The 20,074-nt window shown below is 42.1% G+C and overlaps 1 protein-coding gene across 1 annotated transcript; it reads left to right on the top strand.

Moving 5' to 3' along the window:
• The first annotated feature begins 2,649 nt into the window (after positions 1-2,649).
• On the top strand, positions 2,650-19,857 carry LOC134394346 (keratin, type II cytoskeletal 5-like). The gene is made up of 9 exons (XM_063119729.1): positions 2,650-3,351; positions 5,308-5,522; positions 8,556-8,616; positions 9,229-9,324; positions 11,961-12,125; positions 14,010-14,135; positions 17,921-18,141; positions 19,198-19,229; positions 19,348-19,857. Exons 1-9 carry the CDS (start codon positions 2,764-2,766, stop codon positions 19,671-19,673), a joined length of 1,830 nt encoding a protein of 609 aa, XP_062975799.1. The 5' UTR covers positions 2,650-2,763; the 3' UTR covers positions 19,674-19,857.
• The last annotated feature ends 217 nt before the right edge of the window (positions 19,858-20,074 follow it).

Here is a 20,074-nt window from a genome sequence, read left to right as displayed (position 1 = left end):
GCGAGTTATTGAGAATGACTCAGGAGAACACATCTCAATGGATTCATTTTTCTTTAAAACGTTCTGTTATCTTTTAAAGGTCTATCTGTGTTAGAAAGCTAAGGTTGCAAAGCACTTTGGGAAAGGGCGTGTTTGAAATGATTTCTCAGAATTTGCACTTAATGACACCGATATTGCAATTTCCCAATCCCTGGCTTTGGAGTCATGCCACCAAGACTACTTTGGAATTGGTCTGTACTAGAATTATACAGTGTGTGTGTGTGATAGGGATGGGAAAGAAATTCGTTCAGATCATATTTTCCTCCAAATGTGCCTAATTTTGCAATTCATTTACCCATCAAAATGAATACTTCTCTGAATCTTGCAGTGAAGAAAATACATGCATTCAAAAATGTGCAAAAAATAACATTAAAATGCATTATATTAGGAAAATTGCTAGTAAAACAATATGTATGTTAGGCAAAAATGTGTACAAAAATGCATATAGGAGAAATGTGTGCAAAAAACACTTAAGAATTTTCATGCATAATAATTTTCTTACATTATTTATAAAAAATGTGGGTTTTCCCCCTGAAGCTATCACAAATATTTTAATACCATTGTTCAGATTATTTTGATTAATAAGAGCCACCTTTCCTCTAAATTTTTTGCCATTCCTTTAAAAAAAATTAAGCTAAAAGAAAATATAATATGATAAAAAAACAAAAAACACCAAAAACCCAATATACTTTCGAAAACTCTGGATGCCAGTGGTATCATTTGGGTTTTAATTCTTGGTTTTTCTTTTTAAGAGACCATGAAGAACTGACACTTCAACCAGGAAAAGTGTGAAGACAGAGTGCAGAATCCATTACTACTGGAACACCTTAGCCCCTTCTTCTCTTTGCATTTGTCAGAGGTCATAAAAAGGATTATATGGCTTGGAAGTCACCTAGTACACTCCCCTGCTAAGTGTAGGAATCTTGCAACAACAACATCCCTCTTCAAGTGCCTTCTGCTGAAACGCCTCCATTGAAGGAGAGCCCAGCACCTTCTAAGATGGTTTGTTCCACTGTCAAACGGTTCCCATCATTAGGAAGTTTCTCCTAATGTTTAGGCAAAATATAGAAATATAGATAGTTGCATTTCTGTTGTATGGAATAATATTTGAATCCGTGGCATGAGCAACTTTGTGGGGGATCCAGCCTGACTCAACTGGTTTGCATTGGCTGATGGTTTACATGGACCAAAGGTTTACGTGTCCTAAAACACTGTGTTCCTGATCAAAAATAACTTTAGAATTTGCTTGACCCTTTTTTCTTTTCACTCTCAGGAGATTTCTCACAATTGCACTCAGCCATCTTCAAAAAGCATGTTGAAAACTTATGCAAAGATCATTAGCAATGTGCAAAGATGGCTCTGCTGCTATAACCAAATGGTTGGGGGCTTTGATGCTCAAAAGCTAAACACGTTTATTCAGGAGTACATCCAGCTGACTACATAGTGATGTGCTGTCAAAGAAGATGGGTAGAGTTGCCGGCTTCACAGGGTGGATAACCTGGTCCAAACCTTCTCTTAGCCACAAAATTCATCAAGAAATCTAAGCTCCAGTCTAAGCCCAGTAGTAGAGCACACATGTTGCATGCATGGTTCAGAAAATCATTGGAAGCTCCATTGAAAAAAAAGTTTCATGCAATAGAGCTTGGAAAGTCCCCAGAGAGCTGATGCCAGTCAGAATGAACATTCGTGATTCCAAGGACTTAAACCACAGATCTTTTGAACTGGGCATGCAATGCATGTGCTTAGACTGTAGCATAGATTCCTTTACAGTTCCTATATAATTTACATCACAGCAAATCCGTGAGATAGATTGAACATGTGAAGCTGTTTTACAATGAGTGTACCACCTTTGGTCCACTTAGACCAATATTGTCTACTCTGGCTGGCATCAGTTCTCTGGGGTCTTTCCCAGCCTTGCTGCATGAAATTTTAAAAACTGAGATTCAGCGTAAGGCTGTTTCACATGTTCAGTCTATCTCACAGGTTGGCCGTGAAGTGAATTCTACAGGAACTGTGTGTGCAAGGTTATGGTAAACCATGCAGAAGTGTTAACACAGTTTCATATGACAAATCTTTCAAAGACATCAGCATCACCAGCACCACCAGCACCATCCCCAAAAAGCCAACCAAGGGAAGACCATCTTGACACTGATGGTCTTAAAGTACACTTAAAGTACACTTTGCTCCTTTTGTCCATTTCACTGAATACCCTCGATGAGTCCTAACAGAGTCATGAAATTCAAACGGTCACATTTTGTGAGGATCAAGTCTTCCAATATGGTATTTTCCTGTCCTTGTGCAAATTAGATGCCGTTGAAAATCCTGGCTATAATATATGCAGAATTGTGACTCGTATAAACTCATTCCCCTTTTCTTTCTTTCTTTAAGGAGACACCCTCCCAAAAATAAAAAAGGAGAACACTTATGACTTCATCGCTATCCTTACTGCAATTCAGGTCTTCCTCCCCCGCTCCCCAATTCCACCCTGCCGACTGGAGTAGGTGTGTCGAATGAGACAAGTTGCTGCAAGGCACACCACAAGTGTATGAATAGATCAGATTGCCTGGAATCTGGTGCCAGGTTCTTTCCCAAACAGATAAAAGGGGAGGTCTCCCGCTCATCTATATCAGAGGGGTTTTGCCGTCTTCATCCTCTGCTCTTTTCCTGCAGCCTCTGCTTGTAGACAAAGTCTTTCTTCCCATTTTCTCTCCGAGCAAAACCACAATGAGTCGTTCTTCCTTCCGAGTGTCCTCCGGCGGGGCGAACAGAGGGTTCTCCTCTGGCTCTGCAATTGTTGGCGGCGGTGGTGGGAGATCAGGCTTCAGCTCCTACTCTGTCTCTCGGGTTGGAGGAGCAAGAGCTGGAGGAGGAGGTGGCGGCGGCTATGGACTCGGCGGTGGATTCGGCAGCCGAAGTCTCTACAACCTAGGTGGAAGCAAACGAATCTCCTACAGTACCATGGGCGGAGGTTACCGAGCTGGTTATGGTGGTGGTGGTGGTGGAGGATACGGCGCTGGTGGTGGAGCAGGCTTTGGTTTGGGGGTTGGTCTTGGTGGTGGTGGTGGTGGCTTTGGCTATGGTGGGCCTGGGTTTGGAGGACCCGGTGTTGGCTTTGCAGTAGCTGGTCCAGGTTTTGGTGGAAGACCTGGGTTTCCAGTTTGCCCACCTGGTGGCATCCAAGAGGTGACTGTCAACCAGCACCTCCTGCAACCCCTCAAACTTGAGATTGACCCCGACATTCAAAGAGTGCGCTCACACGAAAGAGAACAGATCAAGACGCTCAACAACAAGTTTGCCTCCTTTATTGACAAGGTAAGTGCATGGATCAGAACCTCCTTGATCATTCCTAACTTTGAGTCACTAAATCTGAGGGGACTCATCACAAAAGCATGCCACCAACACAATGTCTCTTTGAGGTAATTGAGGGCAGATAGAAAGTCCACCATGAGGCCACATCTTTAGTAGGCATATATGGGTAATAATGGGCAACCACTCCTATTATTATCCAAAGTCATACAAATATGTCTTATACTGAGTTCAACCCCTGGTCCATCTAGCCCAGTATTGTCGATACTGACTGGAAGCAGCTCTCCAGGGTTTCAGGCAGTATTATTTTCTAGTCCTTCCTGGAGAGGCCAGGGTGGGGATTGAACCAGGGACCTTCTGAGTGTAAAGCAGATGCTCTGCCACTAAGCTATGGCCCCTCCCATCCATCAGACTATACCTCAGATCTTCCTCCTGGTTACAGAAACTGAAAACATAAGACATCAGCAGGCAGCAGGCAAAACACGATTGCATCGTAACACTGCCTGGAAGTCCACTACCTTCCCTTCAACCATTCTGCATCTTGGACGTAAGATGGTTTGAAAGCTTCAGGGCACAAGGAGAGACATCAGCATGCACACCCAACAGTTCATCTGCATTGTTTAAGACATGGGTGGCCATGTAATGCCTTGGCTTAATGTGCAGTTAAGGGGCCAAATGTGTTTCCAGCCCCCGCCTCACCTGACGACTGTTTGGAAAACAGACTGACCCTGCACTAATGGAGAATTTGGGCATCCCCGATTTCCAAACCAATAGAGAGACGTGCGTCTTGGAGTGATGTCACATTGCATTATGTGCGACTGCCATTAAAACAAAGCCATTCAATATCTGCGCTGTTCTTAATTCATACTGTTGAGCCATTTTTGCTTCCCCAAAGATTGGGGTGGGTGGAGGAACACACACAGAGATGGAAAGGTCTCAAGACAATGCAGCTGGGGTGTAAGAAGAGATGCCAGGGGAGGACATTTTATTAACCGCAGATAACGGTCTCCTATTTGAGGAAGCCTTTGATTGCTCCTAAATCATCTTTGTGTGGCTGAAGAAAGTTAGAAAACAAATTGGGGTTTTTTTGGGGGGGGGGGGGACTGAGAGACAAAACTGCAAGTCCAATTCTCATTTTTGCAGAGGAGCATGCTACCAATGGATGGTTCCGTTAATTCTCTAGATGATGTAATGAATTTTTTGGCAACAAGCTTTATAGAACCAGACAGCCAGGGTGATGTCGTCAAGGGTAGAATTTCTTGGGAGTTGGCTAAGCAAGTCCAAAACTGTAATAAACAAAATATAATCACAAAACCCCTAATTTTGAAGGGTATGCCAATAAAAGTGCCTATGAAAAGGACAGACTCTACTTGGAACAGCAGCTCCTTTCCTGTTATTCCATTGAACAAATGTCTACATTGCTTGAGGAAGCCATATCTATTAACCTTTGATTGAGTTATGGGGGGGGGGATTTGCTTGAGATCTGGTAATAACAAAGTCTCAAGGCAGAGATTGCCTTTCTTCCCAACCAGCTATTTTTCAATTCGCTCCTGAACTTCTCTATCCCTTCTGTCTTTTCTTCTTTCTTCCCTCTCTTCTTTGCTCATTCTTTATATGCCCTCACCATGAATCAATCTCAATCTCTCTCTCTCTCTCTCTCTCTCTCTCTCTCTCTCTCTCTCTCTCTCTCTCTCTCTCTCTCTTTCTCTTTCTCTCTCTCTCTCTCTCATTTGTTCTATACCATTCTGGCACCATCCATGTTCAGAGCGACATAAGCAAAAGATAGCTCCCTGCCCCAAGGAGTTTACCATCGATGCTTAGACAGTGGGGAAGAGAGACAAATGGGAAGAGGGAGAGAGAGAGAGGCAAGAGCAAGAAGAGATGAAGACAAGAAGACTCATGATTCTAGATTGTTTATCATCCTTAGAGCATTATCAACTCCATGCCTATTCTATCTTGTAGGTCCGATTCCTGGAACAGCAAAATAAAGTCCTTGAAACCAAATGGGATCTGTTACAACAGCAGGGGACAACTGTTCAACGACGCAACCTTGAACCCATGTTTGAGTCCTATATTAGTAATCTCAGGAAGCAGTTGGATGTTCTAAACAATGACCGGGGAAGGCTGGATTCAGAACTGAGGAACATGCAAGATATGGTAGAGGACTACAAGAACAAGTAAGAATCTGCCCATCCCAATACACCAAGGGCCGATCTACACCAAGAAGGATATAACACTTTTAAAACGTTATGAAAATGGTATATGTAATGTGTCCTGGGCCTGAACAGTTGTCATAACCCTTATAAACTGTTATAAGTAGTAGTGTAGATCCTGCCATAAATGGGGACACTGCATCTAACATCCATGCAGATAAAAAGTCGACATCTATTGCTGGATGTGCAGTCCGATCCGATGCATTTTTATTCTGAATTTGGACCTGTTGAGTTCAATGAGGCATACTCCCAACTAACTGCAGCCTTAGATATGATAACAATTTGAATGCATATCTTCTATTCATCTCAAAATATCCAATGGGCAAAATTTAACAATTTATTGGTGAAAACCTTGACCGCTGCCACTGCATCCATTTGATCTGGCATAACTGTACAGCAAAGGAAGTACAGTTCCTTTGCTGTACAGTTCCTTTCTTTTCTGTATATTTGAGATCCAAATTTTGCCCTGCTTGATTTAATCCTAACAGAATAGCTGGGAGACGTTAGTAAAGATATCACTAACATATTTACTCTGGTTACAGAGCTCTTAAAATTGTATCTACATGCTTCCTTTTTGCTTACTTAATCAACCACTGCTCTTGAGTCTATAAAAGCTTTTTTGGCTGAAGGCTGAACAGAGGTCATAAGTGATATATGTCAGACACACTAGATAGATAGATAGATAGATAGATAGATAGATAGATAGATAGATAGATAGATCCAGATCTACACCAAGCAGGCTATAACACTATGAAAATGGTTTGAAAACTGTATATGGACTGTGGCCATAGATAAACCTAAGGTTTATCCCTGGATCGTCCAGGGGTCAAACCTGTTCATCTAGGTGACACACAGGGGATCCAGTGCTCAGGCAGGGACAAACCCTGGATGATCCCAGGATAAACCTTTGGTCTAGCTGTGGCCTGTGGCCTGGGCCCCAACAGTTATCACTACTGTTATAACCCATTTTAAAGCAGTAGTGTACATCCTGCCTAATACTGTATATACGCCACCTTTCTGTCAAAATGCTTAAGATGAGTTAAATTTACAAAAGGACGAGAAAAATCGACACAATATGGGTGCAGATAAACAGACAGACAATATCCTTAGCTTCTGCTCATCGCATTGCAATATTGCTCTAAAAGCCACAGCTACCTCTTTATTGCCCCCACCAGCTCCTCTATCTATTACCAGCTTACTCACATTTTGAAATCCATTTGCTGGAAGGCAAAATAAATTAGTACAAAAGTCTGGCACCAAAGTAGTTAGCAGGAACGCCAACGCAAATGCTTCTAGCCTTCCTTCAGTGGATGCCAGCTCCACCCTGCCTACCGGATGGCTTGATTTGCCCCGCAGTCATCGAGTTTCATAAAAGGATGCCTCTAATATAACATGTATCCTTTGCCAAACCTTAGCTAAAGCAAACTGGATTAAATTAAATCATGGCATGGATTAGTATTACCTCACTTATTCATTTGCATGGATGAATTTTCTTACAACAGTTGCAACAAGTATACTTTGGGGGCATTGTGCAAATTTCATGGCACCTGGATGGTATACTCAACAGGGATCTCCAGCTAATCCTGGCTTTTTGAGTATACCCATATGATGCACACATTTCCAGATACACGGCTCTTTTATCCACATATCCCAATTTCAAGTACATGTAAAAATCTTTTAATTTTTTAAAAAATAACAAAGGTTTGTCTAAAACACTTAAAGCTCCATCCAATGAGTGTTTTATTGCACACTTGTTACTGGGCCCTCATGGAGTTTGCTCAGGTCCTTCCCATGATGTCATTTGCCTACCGCGCCCCTTCCACCCCTTCTGGCCTTCCTTGCGTGGAAAAAAACCCACCTCATTAAGTCCGATGTTTTTTTAAACTCAGAATTGCTGCTCTCTCCTGCTGTGTGCAGGAGAAGCAGCGCCTTTATAACAGCGGACTCAATGGGCCTCGTACTCATTCTGTACTTCCTCTTTTGAAAGAGGAAGTAACTGAGAAATGAAAACACGTGATGGTGAAGCATTTCAGTTTTGCTCAAGGGAAATTTCTTTCAGAATAGATCACTTCAAATCACCAAAGTAATCAAGCCAAGCCATATGCTACAAGGGTGGGGTAGTTTATGGCAAAGCCATGTTACAAACTTCTCATAGCTTTATACCTGTCTTAAGAAACATGACGCCCTCTACAGAACGCTGATAGCTGTGGTTGGCTGAGATGGCTGAGCTTTGCCATCCTTTCCTACCCTTTCTCACAGAATTGAAGTACCTTGTGAAACAAAGCCTATAGTTTAGGAATACCCTTTAAATGCATATGTGGTCAAAACACAGCACCATAACCTTTCATTATATTTGACTTGACATTTAAACACTCGTTATTAATTTGACTTGTATACTTGGGTGTGGGGGGAAGCCAATCTGAAACTAGCAACGAAAGAATGAGGATGGATTCTAACAGCCATAGTAATATGGTTTTTGCACGCAGACATTTCTCCCACTAACTGAACTCCAGCGTGACTGAGAGTATGGCAGTGGTGCAAGGTGACTTTCCCTGGTTGTCCTCCCACTACAGCCCCCAATTTGTGACCCAAACATGCTCTAGAGGATCCCGTCAAGAAGAAATTGGGGCTACATGGGAGGAGGAATCCATTCTGCTAGAAGTTTCTGTTCTGCTAGCGTATGACCAGAGTGGGATCTAACCCTTGGTCCTGTAAATCTCTCACTCGACAATAGAAGCCCTAATAGGAATCTCTGCACTCTCTGATGGTGCTTCCGCAAGGATTAATAACCAGAAAAACAAATTGTGATGAACTTCAAGGAAGTAATTCAGTAGATGCTCACAAGAGGCGGAATGCCTTGAAGAATGTCCCTGAAGTGTGGACTAAAGATCTACCAAGAGGATGATAGGCTGCCTTTATGTGCCTCGTTTCTGATTCTTAAGTTGGGTTCTCATACCGAAAGGTATTAATGCCCTTTTTTTCTCTCTGTTCTAACAGATATGAAGATGAAATTAACAAACGTACAGGAGCAGAGAATGAATTTGTGGTACTCAAGAAGGTAAATGTTACTTTTATCATTTGTATAATAAGCAACAGCTGCTTTGTGCTGAAACTAGCTCAGAACTATCAGGCTCAATTGACAGATCTTCTCCAGCGTCCTTGACTTACTATAATATCAAAGATCCTTCTGCTGCAGGTATTGGTAATGTCTGAACCTGGACACTTTCTACATTCAGAAGTGGTTTTGAGCTGTGGTCCTTAAGAATTGATCCCTATCCATGTGGTCCAAACAAACCTAATTAGAAATAAGGGACAGTAACCAACACTTGCAATATTGTATTCTTCATGGAATTAAAAAGAAATCCTAGGTTTTCCACATTGTTTAAAAAGATGGTCCTTCTGAGTGAATCTTATTTCCTGCCAGCGTGGTGTAGTGGCTAGAGTGTTGGACTGGGAGTGGGGAGATCCAAGTTCTAATCCCCACTCGGCCATGAATCTTACTGGGTGACTTTGGGCCAGTCACAGACTCTCAGACCAGCCTACCTCACAGGATTGTTGTTGTGAGGATAAAATGGAGTGGAGGAGGATTATGTGTGCCACCTTGGGTTCCTTGGAGGGGAAAAGGTGGGATATAAATGAATGTGACTGACATTTCCCATGTTTTCTGCAGGATGTTGATGGTGCCTATATGAACAAGATCGAACTTGGTGGCAAAGCAGATTCTCTGGCGGATGAAATTGAATTCCTGAAAGCACTGCATGAGATGGTAAGCCCCTTTCTTTAGGCACTCAAAACATTTGTTTCTAGAGCTGGAATGAGCTCAATGGAGCATCTATCCCAGTATTACCTACTCTGACTAGTGGAATTATCACTCTAACATTTCTTTCCAAGCCCTGTTAACTGGAAATACCAGGAATTGAATCTGGGGACTTTAATATGCAAGGCATGCACTGAGCTATGGGGTTCCACAAGGGAGCATGAACCTATACCCCACAGGCACAGCAGTAGCTGGGAACATAAAAATAGAATTCCAACCTCATGGCCAATTGTTTTATGTTTGCATTTGTCTTTAAGTAAGTCAGAAATATATAGGAAGACAGAGTTCCAAAAATGTTCCCCCTGGAAATCCAGAAAGGGCATGTTTATCGATACAAATAAAGCCTCCTTCCCCAAGCTTTTCAAATTATTGTTTAAAGTTTAATGTTGTAAACTACAGAAGGATTCTGTTATATTCAGTGGTATATGCTATGTTGCGAATAAAATAAATAATAAATGTGTTTAGAATCTGAGATCGTGTTGCAATGAATGGCCCTAAATTCTGGAAACCATCTGGAAGCTGTCCCAATGGTTTCAACAGAATATTTTTGAAGATAAATATATTCAGGTTTGGAGCTTCCATCTTGAAAGTATCCCCTCCCAATTCTCAAACTTTATGAACGACAAAACTCATCTCAGACAAGTTAGTGCTATTACCTCTTTTACAACTGAAAGAGGGTAAGTAAAAAGGCAAAATGCCAGCAGAAAGCAAACACCGTTTTGTTTTCTGACAATACCAAAGGAGCACGCATGGCAAAACCTCTATGGCTTTCCAATCACATTGGTGTGTTGAAGCTTGTACCTGGCTTTTAAGATGTTCCACTGTGGAAAATTTCAGATCATATTTTCCTTTGGAAATACAAGAGTTCCCATGGAGATTTGTGTGTGCATGTTTCTCCCACCTGCCTCTGCTAATATATTCAAAGAGATGAATAGATTTTAAGGCAAGCAGAGACTTACTGACATCAATTATCACATCTTGTGCAATATATGCGCCATTTCCTCCAGCGATTATTGGATCAAGACAGATAAACTGTCTTTGAATAATGATTCTCCTTTGTGGGGTGTCTAGTCTGGACTTGATGCTTGCAAGCAATGGAAAATCCACCTCCTTTCTTGGCAGCCAAGTCATATTAATCATTTTGATTGGCAAATACTTGTAAATGACAGGACCAATTCAATTCAATTTCACTTTAGTTTCCAGCTACCAATAATAATAATAATAATAATAATAATAATAATAACCACAAATACTTTCGTTCCCGATTTAAAAAAAGCAAACAGGAATGTGAACTTACTTCATCAGGTTCATTTCTTGATGCAATAATAGCTGGATCAAGACATTGTATCACAGTTGTGGATCAGGCTGCAAATTTCAATATATATATATGAAAGGCTTGTTTCAAAAAGGGGAAGTTTTGTTAACTGAGCAAATAAGTTATTTCAATGATGCTAAAATAGGGTGGTCGTATGAAAAGGAGGGCTCCTGTATCTTTAACAATTGTATTGAAAAGGGAATTTCAGCAGGTGTCGTCCGTATATATGGGGAACCTGGTGAAATTCCCCCTTTATCACCACAGTTAAAGCTGCAGCAGCCCTGCCCTCTTTTGTATCTTGTCAAGCAGGCAGGGCTCCTACAGCTTTAACTGTTGTGATGAAGAGGGAATTTCACCAGGTGCTACATGCATCCAAATGACACCTGCTGAAACCTCTTTTCAATGCAACTGTTCAAGATTCAGAAGCCCTGTCCTCCTTTCCATATGGTCACCCTACAGGCTAAAATCACAAATGTTGATGATTCAAAAGTACCAAAAGTCTAAATGAATGGGATGACAACAACAACAAAAGCAACCCAAAGTTTCAAATGTTTAATGTGAACGATGGCAAACATCAAATCAACAGCCTGCATTTTGGAGGCTAATTTTTTCATGGAGCAACGAGTCCTAGATGGCAATTACAATGTCAGTTGAACAGGTCCATTTCCTATTAAGTTCACACCATGCTGAAAGTAAGTGGAAATATTTGGGCCTGGATTCAGTTTAGTTACAAGGGGGATGTTCATCAAAAGACAGCCACTTCAGTGGACTTTGATGAATGCCACAATGTGCTCATGTATGAAGATGTGCCTGTATCTGCCAATTGGCTACCCATGTGGAAAGCTGTTTCCAGAAGCTGACCTCTTTGCTGGATCAGGGCAATTGTCTAGATAACAATGCATGTGATTAGATCAGGGAAAAACCCAATGGTTTCAATAGGTCTAGTCTAAATCTGGATCCAGCCCAATCAATTTTGCTTTTGAAATCCAGCTTTGGGGGATTTCCCTCACGAAAACAAAACAGATTCATAGATAACTTTTAAAACTTTTTGCATTAAAATTCATAAATCAAACAAGATCCTTAACAGGGTTTTTTGAGAGGGAGTGAAATGCAAACCTGAATATAAACTTGGGATGTTCACAAGCAAGGGTAGGTTAGGAGGATTTATTGGAGATTTTCATTTCCCATAGTCATTTTTAACCACTACCCCTTCAAAACTGTAAAATCTTTTACCCCACACATTCTGATACAAGTTTTATCTCCTGTGCAGGAACTGAGTCAGATGCAGCAACAGGTATCTGACACCTCTGTTGTGCTTTCTATGGACAACAACCGAAGCCTGGACCTGAACAGTATCATTGCTGAGGTCAAGGCACAGTATGAAGACATTGCTAACAGGAGCCGAACTGAAGCTGAATCATGGTATCAAACCAAGGTGAGTAGCAAAGACTATAAACCAGCAAAAGGGCTAGGATTATCATGACATTGCACAAAAAATGAAATGCAAGGTTGGCTTGATAGCTTTCCCTCAGGTGAAACATTTGTATGAATTTCTCTGAGTTGCCACTGAATTTCAACTAAAGAGAAATTTGAAAGAGGGGAGCTTCTAAAATTCTCCTCCTCAATCTCCCCCACCCCTGGAACTGAGAGTTCTGAAATGGAACTAATGGATTATTAGGAAGCCTCCTTTTTATTATTATTATTTCTGAATTTCAAACAGGTCTGTAAAGTTTACTGCAGCTTTAAGTTGTCAGGCAATTCATACCTTAGTACCACCACTACCATTCCCAAATATATGTGCCTGTTAAAAAACACATACATACACCCAAAGCAGACTTGAAGTGGTTTCTTCGTTTGAGCAAATTTCTCTGAGGCGGCTTATCAATGGGCACATATGCATTGGTAACATGTTAGGGAGGATGGAAATTAATTGGGGGGACTGTAAGCTGTAGAAAACTATGCATGCTCCAGTTATGGAATTCATATTAGAAATTCTTCTCATTTTTTGTTTAATTGTTTTGATTGGTGGAGGAACATTCCAAAATGGCTTCCCCCATCTGCAACCCCAAATGGTACAGCCAACTCTACCACCTCAATTTTACAACCTTATTCTTTGGCATGTGCACCTGTAGGAAATTCTCTGGGTTGCTACTATAGCTCACTTAAATATGTGATGAATTTGAAGGGTCTTCCTCAGGTGAAACATCAGTAGTAGGACTTTCTAGGGAAATTAAAAAGATTTTCAGTGTGTGTATAATTGTTTTTCACAATACCTAGAATGGATGAGGTATAGCCCCTTTGCTCTCCTGAACCTCAGCAATCCAAGATGGAAATGAGTAATTGGAATAAAAAATAGTGGTAACGCAGATGTGGAATACAGATGGGAACCTTAGCTGATCCTGGCTGTGTAGGCAGAGCACATAAAAGGGTGTGGCAGCAAGATTCCATTGCCAAGTTAGTTAAAGAAAGAGGGAGTTCCTAAACTGGATGAAGAATGGTGTAGAAATTTTATTTATTTATTTATTTATTGCATTTCTATACCACCCAATAGCCGAAGCTCTCTGAGTGGTTCACAAAATGTAGGAACTCCTTGGCTGGAGCATCTTGAAAGCTTCCTTCTCCTGCTACTATTAGGCAGAGTGGAGCAGTTGCCTCAGGCAGCTAGTTATAAGTTACTTAATTTATTACAACATATATTTTTTTACTGGAAGGTGGTGGGGAAGAACCATTTGGACATTCCACCTCAGGTTCCAAAACTCTCAGCCCAGCCCTGCTCCTATGTGGCAGGTGAATGTCCTGTTTGTGGAGGCTAAGCTTCATTCGCTGCATGGAAGAATATTCTGGAAAGAATATTTGAAAGATAAATTATGCAGCTCTGAGGCATTGGAAGTTTGTCAGTCTCTGTTTGTCTAGTCTATATGAAAGGCATTCCATCATACTCTAGCTAGAATGACCAAGGAACAGAATGAATGGTTGAGAAATGCAGATGACAAGGAGAAGTATGGAATTATGAACAACCTTGATTCTTATGGGTGGGGCTCACCAAGAGCACCTGCCCTACCTGAGTACATGCCGTTACTTTCTTCCATACAAATGAATGGCTCGTACCTCTCCACTACACACACACACACAAGTTGTAATGGCAGCCATTTTGCTAGGCTATAATATCACAGCATTCTCTTGCATCCCATCATAATTCTCTCTCACTGGTTGATTTTTGTCTCTGTACCAGCTGGCATTTTCCAGCTGTGTTGTTGTGATAACTATATATAATGACTGGAATTTTATACCTTTTTGTTTGTTTATTTCCAAATATTAGTATGAAGAGCTACAGGTTTCTGCTGGGCGCCACGGTGATGACCTCCGGAACACAAAGTCAGAAATTTCCGAGCTTAACCGGATCATCCAGAGGCTGCGAAGTGAAATTGATGCCTTTAAGAAACAGGTACAATTTTGCTCTCTTACTTTCCTTATTTGCATCTTCCTGCAAGGTAACCTAGTACACTTCCTGCATATAGAAAAGAAGTAAATCAAGGAGAAGGCTACACTGATTTCTTCTCCATGATGTGCTTGGTTTACATATGTGAGGGTGCGAGAAGCAATGAAATATATATCTTACCCCCCTCCATGCAGCTTGATGTGATACAACCTAGGGGAAAATACTATATGTTTGGGATGATTGTATATACTGGTTCCGTTAACAAATGAAAGACAAACAAACTAAGCTGTGAGATCAACTACATTGTAGAAAACGTATTTCAATCATGGTTTCCCCCCCCTCTAAATCTTGGCTTTAAATGTCCCCCCCCTTCATGTAATCAAGCCTTATCATTTCTAGCTTTTCTATCTCTCCATAACACTATGCTGTTAACATTACTACCCTATTTCTTCGATTCTAAGACACACTTTTTCCCCATATAAACATCTCTAAAAATGGGGTGCGTCTTAGAATCGTGGGTGTGTCTTAGGGTTTGTTTTTTTCTGTTGGTGGTACTGAAATTAGTGTGCATCTTACAATCAATGGCGTCTTACAATCGAAGAATAGTAATATAGTTCTCATAATAGAGGATAGTTATATGCAAAAGAGTTGGACTCATCATGTCACTTCCTCCATCTGATGAAGATGTTGCGGGTGTCCAACTTGGGCTCAAGGCCTGGTGATTTCTCACTGGCTTGCCCCCCTGGACACCAGCCCATTAATCCCCATGCTTGCCCAACTCAGCATGTGCTGAGTCGCAGAAGCACATAGATCCCTGCTCCCTCGCTGAGCCGCCAATTTTCTGTTAAAATTGCAGCTCAGCCTTTTTCATAAAGGGGCATTTACCCCAAATTACAGATCTATTTAAGCCATTTATACCTGCAATTTTGCATATATGGTCCCTTTATGGTTGCCATTTACATAAGTGGCCCTTTACGAAAAAGGCCAAGCCGCCATTTTTATGCAAAATGGAGGCTTAGAGTGGGAGGCTGGCCAGTGGGGGTCTGGCGAGCAACATGTGGCACAGATTGGGGGTGAGTTCCTCCATCCCTAGAAGTAGACTCCAGACCACAGAAGCTTACCAGTTAAGTCTGTTAAGGCTGCAATCTTATGCCTGGCTGTGGCATGCTGGAAGTTGTAGGACTTTTTTCTGTCTAAACATGCATAGGATTGCACTCTAAGAAGCACAAGACTCGTTGTCAGTTTTGTTGCCGCAGATAAACATAGATATTCCTCTGGAAATATTTTTCCTTAATGTCAATATAGGCAAAACAGAGGCACTGGGAAAAGGGCCATTGCATGATAGAAAACGTAGCTATTCAGGCAGGCACATACTTTTGTGGACTATATCCAACTTCAGCAGATGCGTGAAGTATTATGGATAGTTTCAGGTTTATTATACAGTACAACGAACGTTAATGCTACAAATGTTTATGCCAGAATAAATGTGTTAGTCTTTAAGGTACCTCAAGACTCTTTGTTGTTTTCTGTGCAACAATGTAGGGTGACCATATGAAAAGGATGACAGGGCTCCTGTATCGCTAACAGTTGTATTGAAAAGGGACTTTCTGCAGGTGTCATTTGTATAAACCTGGTGAAATTTCCTCTTCATCACAACAGTTAAAGCTGCAGGTGCCCTGCTCTCTTTTAAATCTGGTCACTCTAGTACAGCTCCTGCAGCTTTAACTGTCGTGACGAAGAGGGGATTTCACCAGGTTCTCCATATATACAAATGACACCAGCAGAAATTCCTTTTTCAATACAACTGTTAAAGATACAGGAGCCCTGTCCTCCTTTTCATATGGTCACCCTATGCAACAGGCTAACTTGGCTACCCCTCTGCAAATTGAGAAAATGTATTGCTCTCTCTCTCTCTCTCTTTGAAATATATACCAGTCATATTTCCTTAAATCTAGCTTTATATGTGTATTTTACATATGTAGCCAAGCTTTATCATCACTACCAATCTGTAGCACCATGTTAATAATACCACAGTTCTTGTTGAGCAAACACTACAGGGCGTCTTTGCAAAAGAGTTGAACAAATCACAGTTATTTGCTTTGCAATGCCTCCCAGGCATTGCAAATGAGATCAGGAACCTCGTCCTCCACCACCTTTCCCTAGGTATTGCACAGGCAGGCAAGGTAAAAAAAAAATGCCCCCATTCTAAAATGTTCTCAGGAAGAGGCCCAGCTACTCTGAGTCAGCCTTCGAATATTACTGAAATACTAATTTTCCTTATTATCTGTATAAGCAAAATAGAGGACACGGATTGCAAACGTGGGAAAATGTTTCCAGTGTGAACATTGCTTTTGAAATTATTTTGAAGGCATGCAGGTGGGCGAAGGGGAAATAGTGCCCCGAGCCAGCAACTGCACTATACTTACAGTGGACGACTTGTACAAGCCTAGCAGGTTATATGTGCGACATTGCAAAACTGCACCCAGTCCCACTGCTTGCGGAAGATCTGCCCTCATTGTTTCTGATGCTGCAGTAAATGGGCAAACTGAGTAACCCACACAGATGAGGCGATGGAATCAGTAGACCACAAGTGCAGGCGCATGATAATGTAATCCTGGCATGACTATAGAGCAGGGGTGGAGAACTTGTGACAACACCCATCATCTCAGACAACTGGCTATGTTGGCTGGGGCTCCTTGGAGATGTAGTCTAACAACATTTAGGGAGCCACAGTTTCTCAATCCCTGCTGTAGAGGATGGATGAAGCTATACCTTCTCATCTACCTTTTGGGGTAGATGCAAATGCACATTGAATCTCTCTGTCTTTGTGAATGGCACTAGATGTACACAAGGTCTTGTTGCGTGTGAACCTTTCTGGGTCAGGCTTTGCACCACAAATTGATCATGCATTGGATTTTTCTTGGATTACCCATGAATGATTAGCAGCTGGAAGGAGCAATCTTCCTGAAATACCCATCTTGGATCGCATTGAAACACTTTTTACGTGGATGTCTCCTCTGCAACCATTCCAAAAGTAGTCCCCAGGAATTGAAATCAAACGTTATTTGGGAACTGCCCCATAGACTCCATAAAGAAGTACCACCCAAAACTAGGGTGACCAACTGTCAGGATTTCCCCAGATTTGTCCTGGTTTTTGTTGTTTCCATGGTGTCAGGGGGGATTTTCTATAATTTTCAATCATGTCCTGGAATGACACACCTTCCCCTTTAAGGCTGCCATTAGCATGGCAGGAGGGAATGACATGCTTTCTTGAGGCACATCATTCTCCCTCGCCGAGCTCCAATTGACATCTTAAAGGGGAAAGTGGGTCATTCGTGGACATTATAGAAAAGGCCCCAATTGGAGTGGATGGTGGTGGTGCAGAATGAAATCCTTTTCCCTCCTCCGCTCCAATCGGGTTCTTTAAGGTGGCGGGGAAATAAAGTACTTTCTGCAGGACTCAGAAAGCTGCTTCCCCACACACACACTAGGTGTCCTCTTTTTTGGTTTCCCAAATATGGTCACTCTACCCAAAACAAATCCAGATTCTCCAGAGCACAAAATCTCTGTTTGGATCCTTAGACCACATTGGCTATCATGTGGAGCCACACTCTTAACTGTTTCTACTTTCTCCTGATTGAGAAAAATTTAAGCCTATGGGGTTAAATGGAATTACTCCTGGTACAGGGGACAATCAGGTAGTGGTGATCCCCCCCCCAAAAAAAAAATTTGCTCTGACAAAATTGTCATCTGATGGTCATGATTGGTGATGACAACTTCCTCCTTTGCAGTGTGCCAAACTTCAGGCAGCCATTGCTGAGGCTGAGGATCGTGGGGAACTTGCCCTCAAGGATGCCAGGAATAAACTAAATGAATTGGAGGAAGCCCTGCAGAGATGTAAACAGGACCTTGCACGACAACTCAAAGAGTACCAGGAGCTCATGAACGTCAAGCTGGCCCTTGATGTTGAGATCGCCACCTACAGGAAGCTGCTGGAAGGAGAGGAAATCAGGTAGGTTGGGAGAAAAAAAGGCTCTTGCTGAATGCCCTTGATAGTTTACTAAACCAGAAGCCCATGTAGCCCTTTTACAGATTGTATCAAGATTTCTTTTAATTTCCTTCAATCCCTTCCACCCCTTAAATAATAATAATAATAATAAATTCCTTCAGATGTTTCACCTCAGCAGGCCCTTCCAAATTCACCTCAAATTTTACATTAGGCAAAATTCAGTAGCAATGTACATCTTGAGACTAAATTGTTGCATGAACTAAACACATCATTGGCCTTAGCTAGACCTAAGGATTATCCCAGGCAAATGGAGGGGTCATCCCTACCTGCTGCTGGTATCCCCTGTGTATCATTTGGATGTACAGGGATGATCCCGGGATATAGGCCTGGTCTAGCCATGGCCTTAGTGTCAAGAGGGTTGACCCCATCCAGCCACAATAGTAAGTCTTGGTATTATTTCTAAATTCTTACTTGTTAGTGTACCAATCGTAGACCAGGCAACCCTCAACATAGTTACTCCAAAGTGGTCCATTAATTGGAGTGTCAAGGGAAGAGCATATTTCTACAATATCACTTTGGCACATCCTGTGGTAATGTTCAAGACCCCTTGAGGGAGGCTTGGCAGGAACAAAGGAAGTGCAAGAATTTTGTGATAGACCATAAATATCCAGGCAGTTCCTTCCCCTTTGCCATGACCTTCCCTTTTAAATTTCCTCTTCTACCCTTTTGCCTTGCCTCCACCCATTTACCCTGATGTATATTTTGATTTGTGTAATTCCATACCTTATAGATGGTAACGTACTCCCCACTTCCCTGGGTGGGCCACAGTTTTAAGGGCAGAGGCTACTCAAGTTTGGTTTCCTCTGGAAGGAGAGAGGCCTGGAGCCTTCGGAAACATGTAGTGTTTGGGTTCCTTAACAAATATACAAATTGAGCATAGGTGGAGGTAGACAGCATAGTTTTTCCCCTCAAACAGCTTATCTACTCCCCTATATCAGATATCCAGAAGCATTCACTTATTTATTTAAAACTAATTATTTCCTTATTTCCAACTCCTAGGCTGGCAGAAGGTGTTGGAAACGTGAGCTACTGTAAGTATCATTTCTATTTGTGGATTGGTATTTGTTTTTAAAAGAAGACTCTGAAGTTGATGATTCATTTGAAATCATAGAAGGAATTCAACACACATATATATTTAATGTTTTTCAGCTGTGGTCAGCAGCACCACCACCAGTGGATATGGAAGCGGTGCTGGTCTTGCATTGGGAGGAGGACATGGTGGCGGTTACGGAGGAGGATTCGGAGCTGGAGGCGGCGGAGGCAGCGGCTACTCCATTGGTGGTGGCAGTGGCGGCTATGGTGGCGGCTATGGAGGCAGCGGGATGGGCTCTGGGATCAGCATGGGAGGTAGTATGGGAGGTGGTAGCAGTTACAGTTCTGGAGGGGGGCGTGTCTCCTCAGGTGGAGGCGGAGGCGGAGGCTCCAGCGTGAAAATTGTATCAAAAACCACTTCAACCAAGAAAGCCGCCTATTAAAGGTTGAACCCCCCCCCCCCTCCTGAATGGCAAGTTGCATCGCCAACTGCCAGTCGTGGCTCTTCAACCCATTGTGTAAATAGCTCAGCAAATCGCTCTTCCCCTCTGATACTTTCACCTTTTCCATACAAGTTTGGCTGTAAGATGGATCCAGATATTTGCACCCTGGTCCAGCACTGCTGACCTTGACAGCACACCACATCCATAAATAGGGATCCTGCCCAAGGAACAGCTATAGCAGGTGGGCTGTGCAAGGGGAGGGACAATAGCATCACATGAACCATATACAGTTTTCTGTCAAGAATGGTCTCTCAGTGGGAGAGCTATGTATGTCTATATGCAGAAATGCTTTGTTGAAAACCTCTGCCTGTGCAACATGTTGGTAGATTAGGGTCAGGCAT

The sequence above is a fragment of the Elgaria multicarinata genome, chromosome 3 (genome assembly GCF_023053635.1).
Source record: "Elgaria multicarinata webbii isolate HBS135686 ecotype San Diego chromosome 3, rElgMul1.1.pri, whole genome shotgun sequence".
In the NCBI taxonomy this organism is placed as follows: domain Eukaryota; kingdom Metazoa; phylum Chordata; class Lepidosauria; order Squamata; family Anguidae; genus Elgaria; species Elgaria multicarinata.
The sequence above is the reverse complement of the archived record's forward strand: the minus strand, read 5'-3'. Positions and strand labels throughout refer to the sequence as shown.